The 20,810-nt window shown below is 50.9% G+C and overlaps 1 protein-coding gene across 1 annotated transcript in view; it reads right to left on the bottom strand.

The window, feature by feature from the left end:
• The window catches only part of OXSR1 (oxidative stress responsive kinase 1), a 65,616-nt gene extending 48,050 nt beyond the window's left edge, over positions 1-17,566 (bottom strand). Inside the window, exons 1-3 of the mRNA XM_068673350.1 lie at positions 17,298-17,566; positions 8,630-8,742; positions 1,841-1,949 (exon numbers count right to left, since the gene is read on the bottom strand). Of these exons, the coding sequence (XP_068529451.1) occupies positions 1,841-1,949; positions 8,630-8,742; positions 17,298-17,367 (292 nt within the window). The 5' untranslated portion in view covers positions 17,368-17,566. The remainder of the gene's footprint in view (positions 1-1,840; positions 1,950-8,629; positions 8,743-17,297) is intronic.
• Between the last annotated feature and the right edge of the window lie 3,244 nt (positions 17,567-20,810).

The raw sequence follows: 20,810 nt of genomic DNA, 5'->3' as shown, positions 1-20,810 counted from the left end.
GCTGAAGCTCTGGTTATTCCCCAGCAATTTTCCAGTCTGCTCTTTACCTTTCTGGGCCATCTTTTCATTATCAAGGCACCACAAAGTCTGATTTATTTTTTTTTTCCAGCTACACCCAAAAAAAGAAAGACAGAAAAGTGAGGGCAAGCAGAAGCAACGTTTGGAGGATCAAGGATTAGCCTAACCCCGACTTGGTTCCAACAGAAAACCACTACGAAAACGTCACATTTTCTTCAAGGAGGCCATGAATCCTCCTGAAAAAGGTCAAGAACGTTGCTGCTGTCTGTCCTGCACCCCTAAAATGTTGGGAAACTTTTCATGTTGGGAAAGCTTTTCCCCGTAGACACTTCCTATACCAAAATTATTTGCACTGAATTGGCAAGGGATTCGTTTCTGCACACAACCAGCAATCCTATCCGTAACGACCCGCCTGTTAAGGGTCCCTCCAAGGAAAGACGAGGTATTGCTTAATGACACACGAGCACATGGGTCATTATAAAGCCTTTAAAAAAGGCTCAAGCTAGCATGAAATCCGACCGCCCCCGGGAGAACTGCTGAAGTTTTCTAAAGAAGATCCTGAAAGCTGCCTGTTTTCTGGTCATTAGCGAGCTCTCATGGAAGAAGCCAACAGGTTGAGCCAGATTTTTCCACATCAGCATCTGGCATTTTACAGCCTACGATATTAAGCCAAGAGCAAAGAAGCCAAGAAGGTTTTTTTAAAAGGCAAGAAAACCATTTTTTCAGCTTTCAATGCCTTTTCACTCTGGTGCCAGGAAAATCAAGCCTTCTCAAGACAGGCCTAAGGCTTAGCAACACTCCTCAGTTGTCATCCAGAACCCGAATCCCTTTCTTTTCTCGACGGCAACTTAAACATGAAGTCTGGAAAATACTACGACATCAGATTAGGCATTAATGATAGAGAAAATGTAAAAACTTCCTTTCTTTTTCTCAAAAAAGCTGTTTCTACAGCATCTGAGAGAATAAATCCAGGAAGGGGAATGTTTCCCTGGCTCTAGTAGTTTGAAATTGCCCCAAGCACTCACAGTTATTTTGTCACCCAGAACTAGTGACAGGTAACCCAGCTCTGAGGAACGAGACTACCCAAATCAAGCTGCTCCTACCCTGATCTTCTCCCTTTGTAGCCCACTAGCATTACAGGGGCAGTTCTGCTTGCAATCCAGGTGATTTAAATTCCTCACAAGGGCAGCCAACGTGTAAATAAGTTAAATCAGTACTCAATGGTTGCCTCCGAGCTCCAGGTGAGAAAAGGTCAGGCCCTCAGCCCTGCAAAAGGAGTTGCAAACATCACTGTCCCCACTGGAAAAGTAGGAACTGGTGGGCTCAGTCATATACTTCTCTAGTCCAAAATTTTATCCTAGGCTTTTGGAGCACAACTAAGAAGCTTTTGTAAATGTGATCCAAGAAACACCATGTCAGATCCATCAGCTGAGAAGATACAGGTTAGATTTTCTTTTTTTTTTTTTTTGTATTTCTTTTTAAGTTTGGGATGGTTTCGACTACTGCATCTGTACCTGAGTTTCTCCTATCACTGTCTGAAGTCACATCCTCCCAAGTATTCAAGTGAGTCACTCAGCAAACACATACAGAACACCATCAAATATGCAAAGCAGGCACTAAAACAAACTACCAGTCATGCAGTTAGGCATTACTACCGGTGTACATAAAATGAAAAGCTGTTTCTGAGCCAAATGGGTTGAAGTTGAGCATTATCATTCAAGCGTGTTAACTCCCAAGGAGGAGGGAAGCCTGGGAGGGAGACGGGAGCACTCCAGCCAAGTTGTGACGTTGTTTTATAGGGTATGTAAATGGGATCACTCACCTCCACTGAGCAACTTCATCACCAGCCAAAGCTCGTCCTTCACCACAAAGGAGGTGTAGTAAGATACGATGTTGGGGTGATGGCACTGACTCATCGCTTGAATTTCTTTCTGCGGAGAAAAACAGAGCATTAGAAGCTGGACTCGAGGGGTTTCGTTCCGTGGGTACAGAAAATAGCTCCCTCGAGACACAGTGTTTGAAGAGGGTGAGAAGGAAAAGGCTACGTGGGAGCTACCCACAGAAAAATCCAGAAATGCTCTTAACACTCAGCCTGCACCATGCTAGGGCTCAAAGATATTTTAGGATGCTCTACCTGTCTGTCTGCCTGGTCAGCAGAATGCAAGAAGTGACGGAAACCCCCTTGGCAAAGGCAATAAAATGCTCTCCCACCAAGCACCTGCTTCCAGCTGCAGCAGACTTCTCCTGAAGATTTTACCTACGAGGTTCACGCCGCCACCTCCTCTCAGTGAGCCACTACACACCAGGTGTCACCAGCTGAAGGCTATCCTATAGAAAGGGAAATATTGGCCTCTGGGAAGGAAAAAAAAGAGTCTCTCATCCCTAATGTCTCTCCCCAGCATGAAAGCAGACGGCTCGGCTCCGAGGGCACAAAGGACAGCTCCAGCTTCTGTTGTAGGGGAAGAAAACAGCCTGAGATCACAAAGTGTTTGGCTGCTACTGATGGAGCGCAACAAGAAGTGCTCTCGGATATGAAATTGCTCGAGTTTTGACCGTGCTTATTCATAGATTTTGTTACGGGTTGAGGTTTTCCAGAGTACAGGAGAACAATATCCCAGAGCAGAGGCTGAGTTTTCATTATTCAGGTACAAATAACCACCATGGACAGAAAGCCTCCCAGTTTCTTGGTTTCCCCCATCAAAAGCCATCCCTTGGGCAAAGGCTGGCACCTCACAAGGGGAAGAAGGAGAAAAAGGTCCCCCCACAGCCCTGCCCTGATCCTTTCCTCCCTAAGCACAAAGCTCCCTGCCACCAAAGCTCCAGGGGAAGCTCTGCCCACGCCTCGTGTTCCTCTCGCCCTGCTCTCGCCGGAGCTGGATGATCTTTAAGGTCCCCTCCAACCCAAGCCATGGGACTGTGGGGTTAAGGCAGCCCCACAAACGCACTCACAGAGATCTCCCCCAATTTACCGCTGCTTTTCAAGGAGGAAATGAGGAATTGGTTCCTCTTCCAGCTCCTCCAGGAGCACCTCCAGCTATCCAGGACGCCCCAATAGGCTGATTCTTCTAAACAAGAAGGGATATTTGAAGAGCTGTGGAGTTGCAGGTCACTGATCTCACGCCGTTGACTGAAAACCACTCTGCGAAACTAAATACAGCCTGAAATGAAACCTAGCTTCCAGTTTCTGCCAGGAGAAGTGGGTGGTGGATGAGCACAGGTTGGATTCAGCGACTGCTCTGTGCTGTGTGTCACACGTCTCATGCAAAACCTGCTTAGGAAGCTGTCTGTAAATGTCCACTGCACGACCTCCCCTTTACGCAGCCTCTCCCAAAGGCAGCTCATTTAAATTCACTTGTTTAACCTGAGATCATTTGGGGTTTAGCTCTGAGAACTGGGCTGAGCCCTTGGTTAAGGGATCCACGAACCTGTCCCAGCTTTTGTCCTTCCACCTGGAATTAGCTCTTGATATAAGGCTTTAAATTAATTGTAAAGCTTTTTTTTTTTTTTAAGAAACATGCAAGTAAATCCAGGTGCCTAACCTCTCTCTGACAATTAAAGATAAATAAAAAGTGCACAAATGGCACCAGAATAAAAAAAAGAGGTGGAAAGAAGCAAGTGGGATGCAGCTTTGTGAAGTCTTCCCATCAGGCAGCCCTTCCCAAAAGCCACCATTCTCAGAAAGGCTCCAGAGGAGCTGGTTTTAATCTTTCCTCAGTTAGACCTCAAAATATTTTGAGCTGACTCCCTGGGAGATCAAGCGAATCGTACAAAAAGCCATACGCAAACATTCCCTATTTTTTATCTATTAGCATATCCCGTCGGAATCCAGGAGCCAGCGAGGCAACGTCTGGCCCGAGTTTATTTAACAGCCTCGATCTGGCTCGGGTCTCTGCCATCGGGGCAGCTCTTCGCAGGGATCCTGTGTCACTTTATTACTATTTTATTGTTCTCCAAGAATTTCCTCTCCTGCGCGTTACCAAACGCTGCTCCCCAGGCTGGAAACAACAGTTTGAAGAAAAAAAAAAAAAAAAAAAAGCTTGCGTTTGTCACGTGCTGCAGCGCACACAGGGGGGTTGCTGTGGTTGCTGTTATTTATTTTCCCTTTTCGCAGCCGTGTGCCAAAACACCGCCAGCTCGGGGCTGTGTCGCAGTGGCGGGTTGAACCATTCCTTGCATGGCTCTGATCAGTAACTCCAGCCCAGCCCACAGCGTCCAGAGTCCCCCTGTTATTAAATCCAGGTGGAAAAAGCAAGGTCCGTGCAGCTTTTCCCTGCCACCCCCAGCCTCCTACCCCATTTTATAGTTTTCTAGGCTCGTCTCACAGTGGCTACATCCAAGTTTCCTTCCTCTTTGCTCCCGTGGAGGGTACCAGCATCCTGGAGGCTCGCTGCTTTCAGCTGACGATGGCAAATCACAGTAGGCTGGGTGGCTGAAGAATTTCCTTGCCTGACTGAAAGCCGAGCAGCTCTGTCACACATCACACTGCCTGAGCTGAGCCATTTTCACCTTCTACTCCTTCCTTATCTGTACAATTCAAACACAGGGGTGAAAATCTGGCTTTATTTAGTTGTGCTTCCTATATGTGATGCAGCACGGATGCTGCCTGCTCACACCTGGGTACCTTCAACTTCCCAGGAAGCTGCTGGTTTGGTTATCCTGGCTGAAGGCATCCACAACCCAAAAAAAGATGGGGTTGGGAGGGAAAAATCAAAGCAGGGCAGATGCAATCTCCTTGAAAACACCAAGCGGTGCTCGAGCTGTGGGTGGCAAACACTTGCTTTAAGTGAAACTCCAAGGGTTTAGTTAAAAGAATGTAAGTTCGAGAATATTAATTTATTTCTGTTTTTAAATATCAGGGTAAAAAAAGCTGAATTCTTCTGCTACAATCGCCTTAAAAGCAATTATTTGAAGGTGATGAGGAAAAAGCACAGAGCTCAAAATGAGAGATTCCAACCCAGCTGCCATGCCCAGTTCACCTCCACACCTCAGGACATGGAGACTGGGACTAAAAAGGGATTCAATTCCCCCATCCAGAACAACAGTGGAAAATGTTGCAGGTACACAACAATCCTGAAAGGAGCAAGAGGTCTTCATAGAGGAATTAACCTTAGATGATGGGAACAAACGACCCGTGTGAAACATGCAACGCGGCGCCTCAAATCACCACGCGGAGGCTGTGTTCCACGTGGGACTCCCTGGCACTGACACCTGGGGACTTGTTTTTCCCTCGGAGCAAGCCTCCAGGCCTGGAAATGCCACTGTGATGGCAATTCCTGTAAGATGCCACGGGTGAAACATCTGCCCTGCTCCAGCAGCCCGCTCCTTTGTTCCCACAGACCTTATGGTCGGCTTAATCCACTTGTAGGAGCTGCTGGCAGATCAAAGCCACTTCGATACCCCGTCCGAGTCTTCAAAAGAAGGTGTAAAACCCCGTAACCAGCGCTTACAGAATCATCTGCCCAGAGGGGAGACTCCTGCCGAAGCCTGGGCAGTTAACAGTTGGCTCAGACGTTAAACCAGGGGAGTTCCTAATCCTGCTTTAAATCCCATCTCATTTAACCTCCTCAACTAGAGGTTGATTTCTCTAATCTCACGCCATGTTTGATCTCCGGATTGCTGGCAGCGAGCTCCCCGGGTCAATCCCCTGAAATTCAAGAGGACATTTCCTCCTGCTGGAGTCCCCTCGGCACCCTGAGACGAATCCGCGGCAGTAACCGAGACATCGCGCAGGGTTTGCAAAGGTTACCCCGACCCACACTGCTTCTGAAGCACTCTAGAGGAAAAAAAAATAAGCATTTTAAGTGCAATTTTCCCTTTTTCTGTGCCTTTTCTGGGCAGTGCTGTAACACAAGAGCACTGATTTAGTGCCTGGGGGACAAAGCGAAGTTTCCCGTAAACTGGTGTGCTCAGCCATCCCCAGAGCACCAGAAGGATAATGGATCTAATGAAAGCCCAAATTCGTGCTTTTAGCAGTGTTAGGGGAGAGGAGAAAGCACGTGGAGAGCATAACACGCTCTAGTATGGAGCCGGCTATTTCTCTTTGCACTCACCTCTCAAAAACACCGTTCTCTGCAAGGACTCACTCACATTTAGGGGTTTGGGAGAAAAAATCTTGCAACGACAAGTGGTTGCTCAAAAAAAGGTAATTAACCTGATCCGGGAAACTGCCACAAAGGGAGATGATAGGACTCAAAGCCTTGAGAATACCCTAAAGAAGCAGCAAATGCAGAGGCAAGATTAAGAAATCGAGAATGTAACACACAGGAGGGAGATGAGGAGTTTCCATCCTTTTGGCTCTTGCACTAAGAAACGCCATCCAACAAACTGACAAACTCAGAACAAGCCAAGGGAAAGCATTTTTTCCACAAAACACACCTGCCTTGGTGACCCCAGGAAGCTCCTGCAGCTCCACAACACCCTTCCCGCCAGCCCTCCACTATTTAAGTCTCCATAACTGCCTTTTTAAGACATTTTCAAAAATCATTACGAGATCAGCTTAAATCTGGATACATCGGAGCTCAACTGTTGCATGTCTGAACGGGAACTTGTTTGGGGAGAGATTTTCCCCAAATGCTCAGAGCTTGATTCCTGCACTTTCCTCTGAAATAGCGGGCAGTGAGCACTTACTGTGTCTCTTAGATCAGGTGGGAGTTTGCTGGGGTATGCAGAAGAGGAGAGCCACTCATATCCAAGTGCAAACAAAAGCCTCAGCCTCCTAATGGAGCTGTGTAACAGAATCTTTGGTGTTCTTCAACCTAAAACACGACATCTGAGGAGAGATCAAGTGGTTTTGATCGAAGGGCCGTTTGCCACCAGGTTCTCTTTGCTTTTATACAGCCTCCTGGCTTAATGTCTTGTTATTTTATAGTTTTTTTGCCCAAGGTTGTCAGCTGGAGCCATGTAACCGTGTGCTGCTGGCTATAAGAAGCTACCAGGCAAGTGATCGAGTCTCTTTACTGACAGCATGTAGAGGAAGAGCTCAAAACCCTGCCCTCACCCCAGGCACTAACAAGCACGATGTGGAGATGTAAACATCCACCTTTACAAGAGGCCTACAAAGAAGCCTGCAGAAGGAGCCACGCTCTCTGGTCCCAAAATTGGGAACTCGGACCTGGTGAGAGCCATTCAGCACAGTCCTGCCCCTAACAGGAAAAATCACGGTGAGGAAGGGGTCAGCTAGAGACTGAAAACATGCAATTAGTTATCAAAAATGCCATGGTGAGTCTTCGTAGCATCACTTTCTGAACCTAACCCCTTTTAGTTGGAACTGGCAATGACTCAAAGGCCAACAATCTCAATTAAATCTCCCGACGACACAGTTGGGTTTACCACCAAGGCACAGCAGCAAGGACGAGCAACAGAAAAGACTTGAAGAGCACCAAGGGATGGCAACAAGACAGAAAGACCGACTGGGAAAAGGGAAGGGAGCCCGAACTCTAGTGAGAGCAGCAAGAGGATGTGACTGCAGGACATCTGAAGAGTCCTACACACGGCTCTTCACAGGCACACTAAAAGGTGACAGCTGGAACGGAGCCTTTCCTCTCTACAAGAGTATTTGCTGATACCTACAGTGATAAAAACAGCATTTGTCACTAGATGGGAACTGGAGCCATGGTTTAAGTGACTTGCTGAGGATTAGAGCTGAGCAGAGCTGCCTCTCTCCCTTCTGCTTTCTCACTGTGCCTGGCAGAAAGATGGAAAGGGTTAAAAGATCCTAGAGAGCTGCTTTAAAAAGAGAGGTGACACAAGACCGCTCCCTGCTTCTCCTCAGACCCTGCCCTCAGTATTTACGTTGGGAAGTTTTATTCCAGACGCCTCTCTCAGCTTCAGGGGGGACACCTCACGTTCAGGGGAATGCCTCCGTGCCTGGCTTCAACCCAGGGGCCTTCCACATTCAGGGCGAACGCGGCAGCTGCTGCTCCCACACGCAGCAAAGCAGCAAACAAATCCCATCAACATCCGAGCCAGATAACAAAAAGCGAATTTTGGTTTCCATGGCTACCTGCCTGAAGCTGTTTCCCATTGAGAAAAATCTTCAGAGGCGCACATCAGAGGGAAATCACAGAGCTGTAGCTCCAGAGGAGCCCACCTCCTGTCCCCAGCTCGGGATGAGTGAGGGTTTCCACGCAGCCTGCAGCACAGCAGAGCGATCCCTTTGCTGGCATCGGTCCCATACCCAGATTAAGAGCAAGAGCTCGTTTATTCAGGCTCTCTCTGTACAGGTGAAGGATAAAAATGCAAAGAACTGAAGGAACGGGGGAGAAAGCAAAACCACTCCCCTAAATTCTGAAGCTTCTGGAGGCACACAGCTTTTGATCCCCCTCAAACCACAGAGCTCTCGTACAGGCAGCTGAGCTTAACCCTTGCACGTTAACTCCGCTCAAAACAAAGGGATCACACAGAGCGCTCGGCTCCAAACAATACCCTGAAGTTCTCCAACAATTGATCTTTTTAACGTTTTCTTCAGCGCTGTGTCCCACAGCCAGCGGCTGAACTGCCTCTGGTGCAAGCAGCCGGGTTCTCTCCCAGCACCGCGAGGAAGGATGCGAAAAGGTGCTCGGCAAGCAGAGCTGACTGAGATAAAACCCGCGGGGTCATCGCGGCTGCGTACCAGGAGCTCGTCCATGCTGGTCTGACACTTCTCCAGATTGATCCGTTTAATCGCGACCTTCTCCTTCTTCGGAGCACAGAAAGCTGCCTGCACCACTGCGGTCGCTCCGCTCCCTGTAGGGGAAAAAAAACAGAGAGAAAGGGTTAACATCACCTGATGGGACTTGTGAGGAAAGGAAAGGGAGGCAGACAACAAAAAGTACAAGTGCCAGTCAATAAAGGCAGCAGCGAGGTAAAAACCAAGCAAATCCCACCCCTAAAAACTGCCCCTTTCAGGTCCATGCAGCTCAAGGAGCCGTGGCAAGGAGCTGGGCTCGCACAACCCACCACGTGGACCTTCCCGAGGGCTCAGCACAGGCCATAAAACAAGCCGGCAGCTCGCTCCTAACAAAGGGCTGATTCTTCCAGCGGGCTTTGAAAAAGGCCGCCGAGGTCACACGGACTTTTAACCTGATGTGTTCGCCCCCAGTGTCGGAACAAGGCACAGCCTCTGCTCCCAGCGCTTAATGAGATTTTTGGCATAGTTTCGTGCCCTAATTGCTCTCCTGGTCTCCCCTCATTGTATGCAGGGGCACGAGGCGAGCTTCATTCAGTTGGGCTCCTGCTCTCCCGTGGCAGCTCAACGCCTCGCTTCTCAGGATGTGAAGCAGGCGAAGAAGCTCTGAAGTCAAACCTCTGGGCAAGATCCCGTCCTTCAGGATCAGGGAGTACCCAACTGCTTCTGGACCTGCCTTTATGAGCCTCCAGAACCAGCTGCAGCGTTCGCATCATTTCTATCCCAGGCATAACTCTCAGACCCGTTTGGGTCGATGAGGGAGATGAGAAGACCTATTCAGCATTTTGGCATAAACCACCCCATTTGGGAGCTTCTCAGCACTATAAAACCTCCTGATGCTGCAAGACAGAATCACAGAATTTCTAGGTTGGAAGAGACCTCAAGATCATCGAGTCCAACCTCTGACCTAACACTAACAGTCCCCACTAAACCACATCCCTCAGCTCTACATCTAAACGTCTTTTAAAGACGGGTCAAGCAAAACATTTTTGCAAAGGATCCTTTTCCTACGTGCAGATAAACCGGGGGTGAAAGCCGACAACCCCCAAACAAAGGGCACTGAAGCTGCCTGCAGCAGCTCTCGGTCACTTTTTGCACAAAAGTCACACCAAAACCCATCAAACCCGAGCGCCAAGCTGGGGAAAGAACCTGAAATCCAGCCCTAAAGCATCAAGAAAAACTGCTCCGTCCAAAATAAATGACAAAAGCTCCGACTTTGGTACCCAAATCCCACAGGAAACCCTCCTGGGCACAGGGTGGGGAGGATTCCCAGCTCAAGGCTCCCCCCGGTCCGATCGCCACCTGCTCTCCCCGCTCCTCCCCCCTTCTCCAGCTCGTTCCTCATTTCTTTCAGCTCCTCTCCAGTGCTTAATTAGAGAGAAACAATGAGATCTCCAAAGCCTACCAGGCGAGGATTAAGCCAGGCTGCAGCAGGACGTGCCACCAGCAAGCTGCTCTTCGGGAGCCGCACAAAGAGGGGAAAGCGTGGAAACCCCAAAGGGCACAGAAACAGACACGGGGCCACCAAAGGGTTTGCGACCCTAAAATTTGTTTAGGAAATCAGAGGGGGGAAGAAGCGAAGCTGCAGCAAGGATGTGTGAATGGGAACAAGCAGGGATGCAGAGGATGCCGACGGAGAGGAGGAGGAAAATGCCTGGCAAGGAAGTTTCTGCGAGTTTTGGGGGCAGGTAACAAGCACATGGGGGAAGGAGGGAGAAGAAGTGGTTCCCCACCTGCTGGGTGGATAAAGAAACCCTACAAAGGCAGTGTTATAGGGTGGCACAGCTCGGGCGAAGCAGCTCTCCCTGCAGATGCTGCCTGAAAGGCACTAGGTCAGGGGAAAGGAGAAGGAGAGAAAGGGAAGAGACCCCGAGGGGTTTTAGGGTTTGTTTAATGCCCCCTGCTTCTGCCCCCATAGGCTCTCGGCTCCGGTCCCAAGCCCTGGGGTAGCAGCTGCCAAATTCTTCCCGGAGAGGGTCACGACCTGCTTTAGGAAGCGCTGCGAGGGAGGAAGGCGTGCCCTTCCCAGCCCTTCTCATGTTTCTGGGTTGAAAGGGTGCTTTGGGAACTAACCCCAACTTCTGACAGAATGAAAACAACCCAAACCTCCCAAGGATCGCCGCTGAAGCCCTGTTTCCCCGGGCCAGACATCTCAGGGCCCGTGCTCGAGCCCAAATTCTCCTTTAGGACTGCTCAGATCCACCTCCAGCCTTCGAGCCCAAAGCCTCGGATGATTTAGGGGTCTTCACAGCTGCTAATGCCAGCCCAGGAGCTGCAACCACATCCCTGGATGTTTCCTCACGCCAAGCTCTGAAGCCACCTCCCTGCTGCAGAAGGGATGATCTAACCCTTCTGAAGGGGAAATTCAGCTGGTTTTGCTCAGTGCCTGCTTGGAAAGCCCGTGGAGCCCTAAGGCCGCAACCCACAGCTAAGAGATAACCGAAAAAAAACCCTACAAAAGCCCCGGAGCAAAGGGAGCTCCTCTCCCACAGTCCCACGGGGACTCGGTGAGCCCTCCTGCACCAGGGGAAAGAGGTCGAGTGGGAGGAAAGAAACAAATAATCCAGAGAAAGGAAGAAATAAATCATCTATAAATCATCTGTCGTAGCACAGAAGCTTAAGGAAAATGAACAGACAACAGCGGATTTAACACAACCGTTGTGAGGGAGCCAATTTTAGGGTTTGTATTGGGGGATGGAGGAAAACCAGCAAGCCCCAGGGATTAAATATATTTATACGTATATCCCAGCACGTTATATAGAGTGAGATACACGTATATCTATCTAACAGCATTCACCTACAAAGGATTTCCCTCTAAAACACAACTCCACATTTTCCCAAAGCTCAAGGCTCTCCCCACGGGTACCTGCAGCAGGCAGCTCACCCCCCAGCACTAACCCTGCCCAAAGAACTCCACAAAACGAGAAGCAGGTTCCCCAAACCTGCCTGTAACACAAAAAAACAGCCCAAATATCGGAACGGGGTGCAAAGTTGCTGCCTACAAACCCCTCACCGAGCCCCTCTGCTCCTCGATTCCACCGCTGAGCACACAAACACCCGCCAGGCACCACGAGGAGCCCGGGACATTTGGGGAACCACTTTGGGCCCTTTTCCCCAGCCCAGCAACTCCAGGCAGCCCCTAGGGTGGGTTGCACAAGCCCTGCATGACCCACAGCATTTATTTAGGGTGCTGTCAGCAGGCTGAGCTCAGATTTGCTGTTTCAGACCAATTAGATTTATTTGATCAGGTGGCAGCATCTCTGGGCAATTTAACGGGCAGGCAGAGCAGGGCTGAGCCATCCCGCCTCCAAACACAACCCGCAGCGGTCCCACAGAGCCTGGCTGTAAAGGAAGCAGCAGGAGACAGATTTCATTTCGCAGGCAAGGTGTTCACCCCGGGATGAGAAGCTTCATCTTGAATTCATGAGGTTTCAGCCAGCAGGAGAGCCCAACGTCCTGCTGCCTGCCTGGAGCTGCAGACACCCAAAATGAGGAGCGCTGCTACCTGCCCCGCTCACCTCAGCGGGTCCCAGCTGATTTTCTTACGAAGAATATTCTGCAGGTGCTCTCCCTCTTCATACTTCCCTTTTCTACTACTCTCCACACCATTTTCAGAATTCCCTCCTCAAAGAGCTGGAATTAACCCTGGATCCCACAAAAACGGATTTACAATCCGCCAAAGACCAAAAATGAGCACGAGCCTTAAACCTGACCTAGGACAAAAGGCAACCCAAAGTTTCCCATGTGGGCAGAGGCCACCCCAGCTCTCCACACTCCCATCTCCCCAGCAGACTCCTCCCTGGGGATCCCAAAGGCCAAGTTGCACCCGCAGCGTTCAGTTCCCCCTCCTCTTAAAAAAAAAACAAAAAACACAGCAGCTCTTGACACAAAACGGATGAAAATTGAAGGTTGGCGAGGAACAAAAATCTTCCCAGGAGCTTCTCTGTACCCAGCAGAAAGGCGTTTTGATTTGGCCAAGCCGTCAGGTGCTCCCCGTGCTGCTCCACAAGCACACAGGATAAAACTTTAATGGACGTACGGAGGGAAGCTCCAGCTAATTTGGTGAGAAAGTGAATCAGCGCTCTGGCTTTCCTCTGATTTCACTCGCAGATGGGATTTGTGAGGCTTTTAGGGCTTGCTGAAGACAGCCGTCCCCTGAAGACCTGAAGGGGTCTAAGAAACCCTAGCAAGGCAAATTAGATCCTGGTTTAGTAGAGGTCGATGCATAACCAAGTGGTTTTTTTGCAGTGTGGAATTTCTCTTGTTTGCACACCAAAAAAAAAAAAATCTGTTCAGCAAAAAAGTCTGCGCGCGGTGACTCACATCAGGAAACAATGATCCTCGAGAACCTTGGGGAGTGGTGCAAGAAACGGCTCCAAGAAAACGTTGCTGGATGTCGTAGCTATTGTGTACGGGGGGAAAAAATACGGGATCCTTTCATTTTACGCTTCAGATCACCGCAGATCCCCACCTGCCTGCATTACCTGGGTAGGAACAAGGGATATGAAGCCTGGGCTGGCTGACCCAAGAACCCCATTAGCGGTGTTTGACTTCATCCACCAGAGTGCTGCGTCTCTCCCACTGAAGTCTGACCCCATAAAGACCCCGCAGCAGGTCTGAGCCGTGCCTCCAGGCCTTCCCCTGCCTCCAGGCAAGACGCTCGGAGCTCCGTTCACCAGAAACATCCCCTCTGTGCTCCTCCAGGTGAAGTCCCGGGAAGCCAGGCTCTATCATCACATCTCCGCTCAGCAGGACAGCAGGCAAGACTCACCTGAAAGGTGCAGGATCCCAATATTTTGGGGATTTTGTAACGCTGGATTCCAGGGCTTGGCAGCAAAGCTCTCTGACGAGCACCCCGTTAGCACGTCTATGGCTGAATTCGCTGCTGCGGAGATTTCCGACAGGTATCGTCCACGTGAAGGGAAATCTTCCAAGATAATTTGCCCCAAAACCTAGTATTTTAAGTAATTTGCTCACTCAATTAGCACCCAGCACCACTGCCCGTCAGGAGAAGAGATTTTCTCTCCAGCCACCAGCTTGGTGGGCCCAGTTTGCCAGCTCTAAGAGAGATTTTTGGGTTAAAGTGAAGCTGTTTAAATGCTTTTTGGGTGCTGAATGTTTGAATCAGCGCTGGAAGCAGCTACCACACAGAAAGCAGCCCCAGGAAAGTATGAACTGCTGCCCCGTGGAACACCCTGTATGGGTTTTTTTCCCCCTTAATGCCCCAGAAGAGCTGAGAGCAGCGGGAAGGCTGCCACACTGCTTCCCTAATACCACGTGCTCCTTGCAGGCAGCCTCCTGCACCCACATTTGTCATTTTTGGTCCTTTTTCTGGCCTCCACCTGCTTCCCAGGGCGTTGTATCCCCCCGTGGGATCCGCGAGCACGCAGCAGAGGCAGCACACGGGGTGCACACACCTCCTGCTTTCGCTTCCCAGGGGAGTGCCGCAGCTCAGCCGGTATCAAAGGTCTCGGAGGAAGGAGAGGTGCCAAGGAGGGGAAGGGAAGGCGGGGGGGGGGGGGATGCCCAGAATTGATTTTATGTCAGCTTTAACTTAATACAGAACGAAAAAAAGGCTTCTCCACCAGCTTTAAGTGGAAGAAGTTGACGATGAGCACACGGAGCCAGCATCTCACACACTTCACCCCCCTGAACGTGCCGCAGGAACCCATTTGTCTGGCCAGGCTCGGGGAGGAGGAGTGGGAAGCCACGAGGAAACGCTAAACCAAAACAGATGGCACGCAGACCGAAGCCTGAGCGCTCGGTTTAGCTTGCAGGCAGTTGTGTTTTACAGACAGCTCCGCGTTTTCTTGAATGGGTGTAAAGCAGGCGTAGGGGGTGTCAGTGAGGGAGGCAGCTCCCAAGCACCAGGAGACCACGGGTACGTTGGTAAAATCTCCACTTCCCCAAATTTTACCTCTACATACCTGTAAAAGAAAGCTGCTCCTGCATGTGTACTCACCTGTACTGCTTGGGGAAACCCCGGCTGGAAAACTAAACCTTAAATTGAGCTCACAGACAAAAGCCAACTACAGCCATTAAAAAAAAAAATCTAATTATTTAGCGAGTCCTTGCTTCAAATTTTTCAATTTCAGCTGGATTTCTGCGGGGAGAAGCAGCTCCCACATCTGCTCACTCAGCCTGCGCAGGAATCTGTCGGGGGAGAAAGGGCGCAGGAATGGAGCAAGGGAGATTCCCCCCTCGATCCTTTATCTCCTGCTTCCAGCTCTCTTTCAGCCTTTTTGGAAGCTGAAGGCCGGCTCTGATCCTGGGCACCGGGAGGGACTGAAGCCTCGGGAAGCCGCTCGGCAGCTGCTCCCCACCACCAAGGGGGCAGAACAACCACGGCCGTTAATCCGTACCTCTGTAACGGCGTGAGTCACCTCTGCTGCTGAGCAATAAGGTGGTTTTTTTCTTGGTATCAGCCCGAATGAGGAGGGCAGGTTTGCAGGAGTTCCCTCTGCAGCTAGGAAACGTGCTCCTTTATTCCCACACCGCGCAGCGCGGGGCCCTCCGCGCTACAGGACAGCCCCACAGCGCTGTTTTCAGGCAGAACGAACCCAAATTAAGGAATTTAACTGCACGTAGATTGCTTTTTTTTTTTCCTGATGTGGGAAAAAGCCTGAGCTGGTAACCCCCTGAACGCTGTGCTCTCAGCTTCAGGAGACATTGTTCACCAGGAAATAAGTGAAATCCTTTAAAAGCACCGGCGCGAGGTTCGGCCCTTCCCACGCCGGGTCCTCCCTTTGTTCCCTGCCGAAATACTTTTACGGCTCTGCAGGAGTGAAGGGAGCTCAGAAACCTCCCCCCGAGGCTTCCAGGGGCCGCGGAGCAGCCCAGCTCGGTGACATTTTGTCCCACAAATCGCAGCCGTGCTGGGAAGCTGGCGTCACATCTCCATCCAGGCCGCTGGCAGGCACGGCGATGTTTGAAGTGAGTGAAAGGGGGGGAGGAGAGGCGGGGATGGCGGAGTTAAAAAGAGAAACCAGATGTCTGCAATCCACACGGCGCGCCCCAGCGGGGCAGCACGAGCCTTCGACGAGGGGATGACATCCCAAAAGTCACCCCACAGGACAGGGGAAGGGACAAAACACTCCTGCCCAAGCTCGGGGCACAACCGCGGGGGCTGTGAGCGCTATGTCCTCCTCATAACGGTGTGGGGCTGTAGGATGGGTGTTTTGGGCTGTAAAATGTGAGTTTCGGGGCTGTAGGATTTGCATTTTGGGGCTGTAGGATGTGCTTTTCCTGCAGCGAGTATCCTAGGAGCAGAAGGGCATCTGTACCCCTTTTTTTCCTGTCCCATTCGGGGCTGAGCTACAAAGAGGCAGCTCAGCTCGCCCAGCCTCGCACACCGAACCCCAAATCCCCTCTTTGTGTGATCAGAGCACCCTTTATGCCATTTTGATGCATCCTACATGCAGGGACCGGTCCCTTTCCTGGGGATCTGGGAGCCTGGCGTTGTATCACCCCCCTCCTGTGGGGGAAAAGCCACGCTAAAAATTAACCTCTTGCCTAGGAGCCAGGAGAGCAGCAGGAGAGGCACCGACCTCACGCTCACCTGTGGCACCACCTCGGCCGGGTCACATCCCGGCCCTAAAGCCTTTTATCCCTCAAACAACCCCCTAATTAAGCAGTTGGGGCAGGCGGAGTGGGGGCCTCCGGTAACCAGAAGGGAAAAGAGAGCAGGAAAAAAGAAAAAAAAAAGAAATGATTTAATGGAGAGCAAGGGCTGGGGCCTCGAGACAAGAGGACAATGAATGGGAAGGCAGAGCGGCAGCACAACGAGGCTGGATGGTGGCAGCACAAAAATCCCACCCCACATCCCCCGATGGGACCACGGGGCTGGGGGGGGGGAAGGAGGCGTCCCCCAAAATGAACGGGGCTGCTCGGGAAGGGGAAATGTGGAGTTTCCTTCCAAGGAAGCCCTCAGGAAGGATGTGGGCAGGAGATGGGGGGGAGGGAACACCCCCTTCACAGCCACACGCGGGGAAGTGGGGCATGGGATGTGCCCGGTGTCCCCAAAAGGGGTGTGGTGAGCCCGCAGGGCACCCCCTGACCCCAAATCCACATTGTGGTGAACCAGGACGGGGGTGCAGACCCCCAAAAAAAACCTCCTCATATTGCAATGAGGGGCAAACCCCATAGACCACATCTCCCTTACAGGAGGGGACATCCTCAGGAAGGAAATAGGGTGCCCAGGCACCCCAACAACAACACGGAGCCCTCAGAAATAGGGGTTTCAGCCCCCCCCTTCTCCCCTCCAAAAATTAGGGGAAGGGGGCAGCTCCCCCCTCAAAATTAGGGGCTGGGGGCAACCCCCCTCACACACACGACCCCAAAAATTAGGGGAAGGGGGCAGCTCCCCCCCTACAACCCCTCAGAAACACTGGGGGGCACCTCCCCCTCACACACACCCCCCAAAAATTTAGGGGGCGGCTCCCCCTCACCCCAAAATCGTGGCGAATCCCCAAGAAAAACCCCGGGGGGCGCCTCTCCACCCTGAGAGAGAACCGCGAGCCCCCCCCCTTCCCTCATCACCCCCCCCTTCACCCCCGGGGCCCTTCAGCCCCAAAATTTCACCTCAGTCCCCCAAAATTTAGCCAAAAATCCTCACCGATGACCTCCTGCAGCTCGTAATCATCCTTGTTGATGGACCAGGGCAGCGCGCTGGGCTCCTCCGCCATGGCTGCGGTCCCCAAAACTGAGGGGGGGGACCCCTGAGGTACCGAAGGGGGGGAGGCCCTGAGGTACCGGGGGACCCCTGAGGAGCGGCCACGGCCCCGAGCCCGGCCCCGCCGCCGCCGCCTCCCGTCAGCGCCGGCCAAACTTTGGCTGCTCCCTCCACCTGCCCATGCCCAGAGCGCCCTGACGTCAACCGCCGCCACGTTCGCCTCGTCGTCGGGGGGGGTGGCGGTGGTGAGGCGGCGGCGCCATCTTGAGCGCGGCGCTTTTCCACCTCCTTTGGTAAATTCAGGATACAAAGGGATCCTCCGCGGCTCGCTCCGCCCTGATTATTTCGGAGACGGACTCCTCGTGCAAAAAACTGCGTAAAAAGTGTTATAGAAGTGTGGGAAATAGATGGAAAGGGAGGGTGGGGATGCCACACACAAGATGGCGGCCGCCCGCACCTTCCCCCTCCGCCCTCAGAGAAAAAGCGGGAGGATCACGCTTTGCTGAGCAGCGATTGGCTGCCGGCCGCGCAACCCGCGGTTCCTATTGGTGGACGGGGTTGTCAATCATGACCCGTCCTTCTGCAGGGTCCCTGCGCCCGTGGGGCCTTGGGGTGGTTGGGGAAGCCCTGAGGGGAGGAAGCGCTGTGGGGGTGCCCCGGGTACCCCGTGTGTGGGGTCAGAAACCCTCCAGGGAGGGTTTTTAACAAATTATTAATCCACCTGCACACAATAACAGAACCATTAAGGTTGGAAAAGCCCTCCAAGATCACCTGTTCCAACCATCCCCTACCACCAATGTCACCACTAAGCCATGTCCCCAAGCACCACGTCCAACCTCTCCTTGAACACCCCCAGGGACGGGGACGCCACCACCACCCTGGGCAACCCGTCCCAATGCCTGACTGCTCTTTCTGAGCAGAAATGTCTCCTCATGTCCAACCTGAACCTCCCCTGGCACAACCTGAGGCCATTCAACCCCAACATTGAGGGTTTCCTGAGGGAGCAGAGCGCCATTTCAGCCCCGAGGCTGCGTGCAGCGGGCCCCACGCCTCCATTTCATCCCCACCCTAGCTTCGGGATCCTCATTCCTCGATTAAAAATAGGGCCAGGGGTATGAAGGGGTCGGGAGGTCGGGTTTTCCCCTCCTCGTCTCCAAAGACAAGCAATTCTAAGGTTTCCCAGCTGACAGGTGTTTCTGCACACTCCATGAATTTCAATATTCGGTGACCAATCCAACACCCTTGCCTTGTAGATGATGGCTCAAAAGTCCGTAGCTGAAGCACTGAAGATCTCAATACATGAAGTGTTAAAAATAAAAATAAAAATTAAAAGAATGAGGAATATGGGACTTGCCGGTACCATGAACCCATGCAGGCCGCTGTCTACGTATTTAAGTTTAAAGTGTTTACGGCTTGGTGATTTATTCTTTACTGACATAAAACAGATAAAAAAACTGCATCTCTTGCTATTGCCAGGCATAGTAGTGATCATCAGAAGAATCTGGCAAGATTTGGGATTTCTGTGTCAGGTTTCATTGTTCTTTTGCCAGTTCCTATAGCTTGACAGGAGATGCTACCGTGAGGCAAAGAACATCAGCTATACATATTTTTAGCTTATTAGGACAAATTCCTGAGATGCTTCTGATGAACCAGGTTTTGTAGAGGGCCACAGCACCCTGCCAAACGCATGGTGTGACTCCAGGATTTTCACTCATGCCACCTAACACAGGACAGCATCTCCTTCTTCCCAGTCATTTTCTGTCTTACAGATGCAAGAGGCCAAGGGCCCACCTCGGTGCAGTTTACAGACGCTGAACAAAGATGGTCTCTGTCCATAAGGCAGAGCTTTCAGCTCAAAAGCTGTTCATTTTTCCTAGTTGTCTGCGTTAAACATGCCTCTGCCAAACAATATTGCCTATTTGCTAAATATGTTTTAATTACTGCTTGGAACCGTCTCTCTGATCTTTTAACTATGCTATAAAAGCAGTTTTTTGTAGCAATTAGAAGTAGGTTTTTACCCCAGAGCATGCGCTCAGGTGGCCAGTGTCATGTTTCTGATAGTAACAGCATGGTAAAAAGGGATCTGAGCCAGGCATCAGCAGCAAAAAAAAGATGGAGGCCCTGATCCTGAAAGTATTTAAGCACATACTTTAAGCCTTTCTAACCACAGTGATGCATATGCCTAATTTTACCACAGTGTTTATTTAGAGCCGGAATCGTATTTTGAATTCTCTTGGTTGAGGTAGAAGAATCGCCGCCTGAAGGCAGCGCGAGAGCTCCTATTGAATTAGGTCAATGGGACAGGATTAGGCCCACAATGAACCCCGTTCGTTGTGAATTAGCACGGGCTTTGATCAAAATTAAAACCTGAAATGTGAACCGACGAGACCACCAGTGGCCACATGAACATACACGAGTGAATGGGGGATTTTCACTCTTCGGGTCTGCAGTGAAATACGCACTTCTGTATTTTTAAACCCAAATCTCTCCCTCGCGTAAAATCTGGATCCCATGGATTTTGTAATATTTTTTTTAAATGACCATTAAATGAAATTTTAAATGAACACTTTGGATCCCTCAAAAGTCAGACGTTGCTGTCGCATTCATTCACTCACTCATTCATTCATTCAGCGAGTTGTGTCAATGGCAGTCTGGTGAAGGATGAAAAAAGGGAGCTGTCTTCCACAAAGATCTTAATCCTTAGCCCACTTTGCACCTTCAAGCAGCACCTTCTCCTGTTTCACCATTAATATCCTGCTCATCCTACTTTTCCCGATTTGCTCTATTTTGTCTGTCTCGTGTAGGTTGTAAGCTCTTCAGGGCAGAGGAAACAGCTCTATTTATAAACCAGCCTGTGAAGTGGTGCTGCTGAATCAAGTGGTTTGTTGCAATAACAAGACATTTTAGTAGAAATCTGAAGTGGAAAAACAGTTTCCTGTGTATCCACCTCCAGGCTTTAGGAGAGACCGAGAAGTGGAAAAACTCCAGATTTCTTTCAGGTGGGAAGGCTGCAGGCCAAGGGAAGCTCTCACACCTGGGCTTCCCGTACTTTTTGAGTTAAACTAAAATAAAACATCGCAGTGATTAGCACGGGCAGGCCCCACCTCCCATTGATTTTGCAGCTCAAAAGGGCTTCCTTCTGACACCCGGGGCACATGTTCCCCATCGACGTGCCCCGAGCCTCTGCAGGGAGCGAGAAGGGGCAGGCACACACACGCATGCACCAAATGCTCTCATTCTCGTAAGGCACATGGTTTCCTGCCTTTGTGAGCCAATTACTGTTCCAATTAAACTTACTGGCACTACCCAGCCCTCTGCCTTTTTTTTTTTTTTTCCCATTCAGGTAATGTTGGCTATCATAAAAGCGATGTTGAACGGATAGAGTGGCGGTTCTGATACTCAGTGTGCAGAAGTTACTGCCTCTAGTACCTGTAAAACCTGCGCTGGCTGGTAACA

This window comes from Anas acuta, chromosome 2 (genome assembly GCF_963932015.1).
Source record: "Anas acuta chromosome 2, bAnaAcu1.1, whole genome shotgun sequence".
Taxonomy (NCBI): domain Eukaryota; kingdom Metazoa; phylum Chordata; class Aves; order Anseriformes; family Anatidae; genus Anas; species Anas acuta.
Note: the sequence above shows the minus strand (reverse complement) of the source record. Positions and strands in the feature narration are given on the sequence as shown.